Here is a 7147-nt window from a genome sequence, read left to right as displayed (position 1 = left end):
TAAATGTTTTATTATGCCAGTGAATGAATAGATAATTAGGTGAGCCAAGGTAGGCTTTTAGGATTGTAAGCTCAAATCCTACATTAGTAGAAATTTGGTCAATATCATCTTTTGTATATTGTGCTTTCTGTTGGATTTTAGTGACTTAAAAAAACAACACTAGAGGAACATTGGCTTAAAGTCAGAAGGCCTGCTTTTGAATCCCAGTCTTTCTATGTATGAGCTGTGTGATCTTTGGTTTCCTCCTCTATAAAACATAGATGATAATTAATGAGATAAAATGGAACGCATCTGATTAGGTTTCTGCTTCTGATGCTTAACAAGGATGTGGTAGTATTGTTTATTATTAACTGAGATAAATTATATGTGATGATCATAGGTTAAATGGAAAATGCATCATTTTATAAAAATTTGTATTAATGCAATAATTATAAAATTATATAAGCAATTAGAAAAAGCCATAAATACATTTATATACCATAGTATTGTTTTCTTTTAAAGAAAAGCTTTGCTAAGAATACACCCCTTAGATTTTCGAACAGGAACATCTCATTCCAGTGTATTCTAAAGTGACTCGTTTTCCTAAAAACCTGAAGCAAATCTTGCCTATATTGAGAGCGTAATATCGGGCAAGCAGTAGGTGGCCTACAGAGACTCAGCTGGAATTGGAGTAGTCCTGGAATGAAGATGTATTATGTTGAATAATTTTGTAAATTGCAGATAATTTAATGACTGGGTTTTTATATATACATATATATAAAATGTAGTGTATGTAGGAAGAGGGTGCTAACAGAAAGAGACTTTAAAAATAGTAACATTCTACAAATTGAAGTATTTCTCCAGAGAATGTAAAGTCTAGTGTCCTTCCAGTCAATGAAATTTAATTACTTCCTCACCAACTGTAATTAAATTTATATGTCTAATTTGGCTTGAATGTTGTGAGGGCTAGATGTATTCAGTATTGAATACATTGAGTACCTTAAGAAGCCAGTTATGACAATTAGGATATCAATAAAGTAGTTTTCTTGCTATCTTAGAATATAAATATTTCATCTCTATTCACATGGCTCTGAGAAGCTTTTGCAATAGACAAAAAAACTAAGAAGTTTATGGGAAAAGTGAAGAGTTTTCAATTTCATGTTTCAGTAATAAAAACACTAATTTTTGTAAATCATCTGAACTATTCATCACAAATAGTGACAGGCACTTAATAACCATCTCTAAAAGTCCAAATTTTATTTTGGGTAAAATATGGACTATATCAGCACTTGGAGTATTTCATGCAATGCTGCATTTATATGATTAACAATGTGCATTATATCTCTTCTGCACAGCTCAGTCTTCATAGAATTATTTTATACTAATGAATACTAAATGAAAATACTGTTCTCAAATACAAAGAATGTTCGTATAGTAGCTTTGTGACTTTTTCACATGATTTAAGAACCCATGGTAATTTTGCATTACTAAATTTTTTATAATTTCCAAACAGTATTATGTATAAGATTAGAGCATCTGTATTTAAAAATAAATACTACATGAAGTGTGTACATACACTTGTTTATTTGTTTTACAAAAAAATACAGGCACAAAAATTTTCCTTCCTTCTTGGCAAAAATACCCATTTCAGAGAATTCTATACTGTACAATACCATTTAAAATTTTAAAATATAAAGAAAGAACTTTTTCTTAATGCCGTAATTATAATGATGTCACCAATAAGTTTTCTTTCTAAACTTCTTAAGGAGTTACATACATCATAATTATCTTTGAATTATATTTCCCCTGGGAAATACAACAAAATAACCCCAACCTCAAAATTATAATTACTTCATTTTAAACAACATACTAAGAAAATGAAGGTATTGCATAATGTTAAAAAAATAAAAGTCTAAGTGGCATATGAAAAATGTAGGTGTATTTTTAAAATAGCAACAACATAGTTTAATAGTAATATAAGAGTAAGGGTGCAGTAGGTGGCTTCATTACAACACTTGCTCAGCAGCCAACTGTACCTGTGACTTCAGTGGTATGGCTTCTAAAAAGGTCAGACAAGAAGCATCAATCTTAGGACCACACAAGTAGACAAAGCTGCTCATATATATCGTCACATATTTCAACCAGAAAAGTAGATACGTACTACCTCAACAATTTTTCATTTTGAGGGGAGCATTAAGGTCATGGCTAATTTAAATATATATATTTAATATATACTGTTATAGATATATAAAACTATTATATACATATATACAGTAATATATACTAAATGTATATTAAATACATATTTAATATACATTAAGTATATATATAATTTCCCCACTAGTTAGTTTGTTGGGTATATTCATAGTTACCACAAGTAGCAAGTCTGGATTTTCTTTTGCTTTACCCTAGACAAACTGGAATTTACTTATTTTTCATCATTGGGTACAAAGCACTATTTAAAAACACAAGAAGTCCCTGTATATCCAAAAAAGTGAAGACTCTTTTGGTTTCCAAACTCAAAACAAGAAAATGTTAGGTAAAAGAAACTTACTATTAGAACCTCATAAAATCATCTTTAGATTAAGTATTTCAAGAACAATATTATAAAATCAAATTTTTTGTCATGTAGATGTCTTATAAATTTCTGGGTTTGTATATGCCATATACATACATTAAACAGCCATCTGAAAAGCAGCACTCTTCATTTTGTTATTTGTATTCCTCAGTAATACATGTAACTATACATTACAGAGATGAAATCTCTCAAAGTAACAAATCCTTACAATCTCATGTCATATTAGCATATTCTGTGTAAGCAATGTAAGTCCACCTTATCTTGGTCTTTAAAGGAAACCATTAAGTCAAATTTAATCTTTTTACTGTTCTAAAGAAGCATCTACAGGTCAATAAAATGTTTTGACAAAATACACCTGACATCTTAGAGGACAGTTTTGAGCTATTCCCAAATTGAAGTTCAGTGTCCCAGGACATTGTGTTTCAGCAAATGTTATCCTTAATGCCTGCCATATCTAAGTACAAATCAGCAACTAAAAATATTTACATCTTGGCTCAGAACATGGAACACACATTCCCCATTCATTATCCAAATGATTGAGTGATCCAAAAATATTTCCTCATTCAAGTAACATTAGCGATCATGCAGGATCGTTTTTAAGCAATTATACTTTAAAAAATGTTTAAACAAAAAAATAAAAATAATAAACCTAGATACTTCATTTTCTCTAGTTTAACATCATGGAAGTTCTTGTAGCCCTTGATTTTGAAAAACTTCTCAATACTTAAAAATGGACCTGAGACAAATATAATGGTCCTTATCAATGTCCATTATTTGTATCATTAGGTTCTTTGCTGATAGCAAATGTGTACATTCCTGGAAGGTTAGTACAGCATATTGTTTAAGAGTATGCACCCCAGAACTAGACCTAGGTTTGAGTCCAGCCCTACCACTTACTAGCAGTGTGACTTGGGCTAAATTACTTCACCTCTCTGGGCCACAGTTTCATCATAATGTTGTGAGTATCAAAGAAGTTACCACATATAAAGCATTTAGAAAAATTTCTGGCATGTAGCATACATTCAGTAAATGTTAGATATTATGTGACTCAGGTTTGTTTTCATTCAAAACTTATATTAAAGAGATGTTCCACATCAAAGACTTCTAGTTGGCTGTTAATTCCTATACTTATGTGTATTTAGTATACTTCCTGGTTTTTGCGTATATGTGTGTAATCTATATGATATACATATATATGTATAAACCATATAGTGAATATGATTATAGGTATATGAGTATATATGTGCACACATATGAAAAAGAGAAAATAAGAATCAAAAAAAATTTTGAGGCAAAATACACAATACAATAATGAAAAAAATCTTATCCTTAGGTCCAACCTTTCATGTTGATAAGACATTTACCTTTTCAAAGATCTCCACTTTTAAGTAGTTGATACTTGGAGCTTGAGTGGTCTGTTTCTTGAGCTTGAACTATTTGTTCTGCTGTTTGTGTTTGTTAAGTGTTTCCCTCAATATGTATTCTTCAACATACATTTTGAAATAATCTTGTTAGGAAGCACAGTCTTCCTTAAAACTTGATACAGGATCAGTTCATGTAGTTTGGAGGTTTCTTAACTTCTAGACCAACATTTGTAATGTTAGTTTTATGAGGTAGTCCGTAACTTGCCAGAAAACAAAAGTCAGAGGCTTCTTTTCTTAAGCATAAGTCATCTTCCCAAGGTAGTTAGCTGGCACATATCCTTTCCGCCCCTGAGCTTCAGCTAACCACCACTCTTTATTGCCACTTAGGTCACAAAATCTAAGTATGTGTACTCTTTGATATTCCTGAAGGCTGAGTTCATGGTCACTTCGGGCTTGAAAGGCATGAACTGCATAGAAAATCTAGACAAAAAAACAAATGACATTATAGGAAGCAGGACCTAAATATTTAGACAAGCAAATTAAAGATATCAAAGCTTTTAGAAAGAATGCTAAGTTTTTATTTTTTCAAAGTCACCTTCCCCAGTTCCTTCTGTTGGATTTATTTTGTTTGCTAAAACATGACCCAGATGAGAATACAGTTCAATAGGCATTCTTATTGTTCTGTGGGGAGGAGTCTAAACTGCCTATGCTTGAAGGCAATCTGACAGTTTCTATTAAAAGATTGGTTGGGGGCATCTGGGTGGCTCAGTGGGTTAAAGCCTCTGCCTTTGGCTCAGGTCATGATCCCGGGGTCCTAGGATCGAGCCCCACATCGGCCTCTCTGCTCAGCAGGGAGCCTGCTTCCTCCTCTCTCTGCCTGCCTCTCTGCCTACTTGTGATCTCTGTCTGTCAAATAAATAAATAAAATCTTTAAAAAATAAATAAAAGATTGATTGATTGATTGATTGATTGATTTTTATGTAGGCTCTACACCCAATGTGGTGCTTAAACTCATGACTCTGTGAGCAAGAGTCGCATGCTCTACTGACTGAACTAGTCAGGTGCCCCTAAAAGACTTTAAAATGTCAGTTTTTGTTTTTTGTTTTTTGTTTTTCCAGTAATAGCTCTTGAAGAATCTCTCCTACAGGGGCTCAGTGGGTGGCTCAGTCAGTTAGGTGTCTGCCTCTGGCTTAGGTCATGATCCCAGGACGCTGGGATGGAGCCCCAAGTCAGGCTCCCTGCTCAGTGGGGAGCCTACTTCTCTCTCTCCCCCTTGCTTGTGCTCTCTCTCACTCTCTCTGTCACATAAATAAAATCCTTTAAAAAAAATCTCTCTTACAGAAATAGAAACATTGGCAGAGATTTTTATATAATAATATTATTGCAATATCCATTCACAAGGTGAAAAGTGAGAGGGAAATGGGAGTTAATACTAAGTGTTCAGTAAGAGAATAGTTAAATCTATTCTAGACCTTTACACTAAGAAAATTCTTAGTCATTAAAAATGCTGTTTTCTGAAACTAATAGCATGGGCAAATGTTTATGATGAAATGGTAAGCCAAAACAAAGAAGGTTATCAAATCAGATATATAGTATAAGTCTGATAGTGTTAATTTCTTTGGTAGAATTAGAGATGATTTTCATTTTTACTTATTTTTTTAACCTATTTTATAATGACAGTGCATTAAATTTATAATCTTTAAGTTATTTGAGAGGCCTGGAAGAAATTAATAAAACATGCTTCAGTCAAAAGAATTTTTCTTTAATCTCAAAAGAATACTTCAGAATTATTAGATGCATAAGAACCCCCTAAGTGTTTATAGTCCCTCTTCCACTAAAATTGTAAGATTGATAACAGAACTGTTTAGTTATATCATAAAATTAAGCAACTGACAATATTTTATTCATTTATTCATTTAATCAAAATTTATTAAGTACCTGTCAAGTGCCAGATATTATCAAAGAACTTACAGCCCAGCTAGGGAGAAAATGTGCTCCCAAAAATGTACACACACACCCCCAACAAAAAACACACCACTCACATAAGTGATATATGTGAGCTGGTTTTTGAAAGAGGTAACCTTGTATTGGTGACAAAATTGATAACAAGGTGGATATGTCATATTCTAAGATACATAGAGTGAAAATAGTATATAAGAAAGGCAAGCAGATTAATTTTCTCAAAATTGAGGGTCAATGTTAAAAGGAAATGGTAACAAATAGGATGACTTCATTGAGCAAGAAAAGAGACTGGGGAATGTGGGGAGGGCACCATATAGTTAGCTTAAGTTGTTCTGTAGATGTTGAACTATTATTTAACTTTAGGTAAAATTTTGATATCATTGATTTTATATCACCTCAACAACTCTAGCATGAGCTCCACCTCAAAGACAGGAGCATTTATGGGGTGTCTGGTTGACTTAGTCAATAGAGCATATGACTCTTGATCTTAAGATCATGAGTTCAAGCCCCAGGTCAGGTGTCAAGCTTACCTTAAAAAAAAAAAAAAAAAAAAAAGAGAAACATTTAAACTTTTCTCCACTGACCACATGATGGTACACAGTAGAAATTCAGATATATGTTAATTCAACTTAAACGTTAGGCCAAAAGTCTCGGCTATTATACAAGAACATAAAAGAGTTAATGTTGCATCATACAAGATACACACAAGACAGATTGTTGGGCATGGATTATTTTGTAATATAAAAATTAAAAAAGAGGGGCTCCTGGGTGGCTCGGTTGGTTATGCGTCTGCCTTTGGCTCAGGTCATGATCTCAGGGACCTGGGATCAAGTCCTGCATTGGGCTCCCTACTCAGCAGGGAGTCTGCTTAAGGATTTTCTCTCTCTCCCTCTGCCCTTCTCGCTACTCATGTTCACTCTCACTCTCAAACAAATAAATAAAATCTTTAAAAAAAATTTTTTTAATAAAAAGCAAGAAAATAGGAAGATGTTATAAATTCTTAAGCAGGGGTGGTGGCAATAATACCATCTTTTCTATGCTCATGACAGTTTACATGTCCAATGTGTTTTATCCTCAACAACCCTGTGAGTTGTGACTTAGAAAAGTAATATGTATTAGTCATATACTTTGTGCTGCTAGGACTGTATCTTCTAACTCCAAATTCTGTGCTTGGTTCATTTCTCATACTACTTTAGGAAGCAAACTCTTGTTCTAGAAAGGATGTGCAGAGTATATTCTTGTGGAAAGGGACTGAGGTCTCTGA

At 33.0% G+C, this 7147-nt stretch overlaps 1 protein-coding gene across 1 annotated transcript in view; it reads right to left on the bottom strand.

The window, feature by feature from the left end:
• Nucleotides 1-4215: 4215 nt before the first annotated feature.
• The window catches only part of ARHGEF38 (Rho guanine nucleotide exchange factor 38), a gene marked incomplete at its 3' end in the record, with an annotated part of 140111 nt that continues 137179 nt past the window's right edge, over nucleotides 4216-7147 (bottom strand). The window contains exon 14 of the mRNA XM_080796967.1: nucleotides 4216-4401. Within this exon, the coding sequence (XP_080653093.1) occupies nucleotides 4216-4401 (186 nt within the window). The remainder of the gene's footprint in view (nucleotides 4402-7147) is intronic.

The sequence above is a fragment of the Martes martes genome, assembly GCF_963455335.1.
Source record: "Martes martes genome assembly, chromosome: 2".
In the NCBI taxonomy this organism is placed as follows: domain Eukaryota; kingdom Metazoa; phylum Chordata; class Mammalia; order Carnivora; family Mustelidae; genus Martes; species Martes martes.
This window is presented reverse-complemented; position numbering and strand designations above follow the sequence as displayed.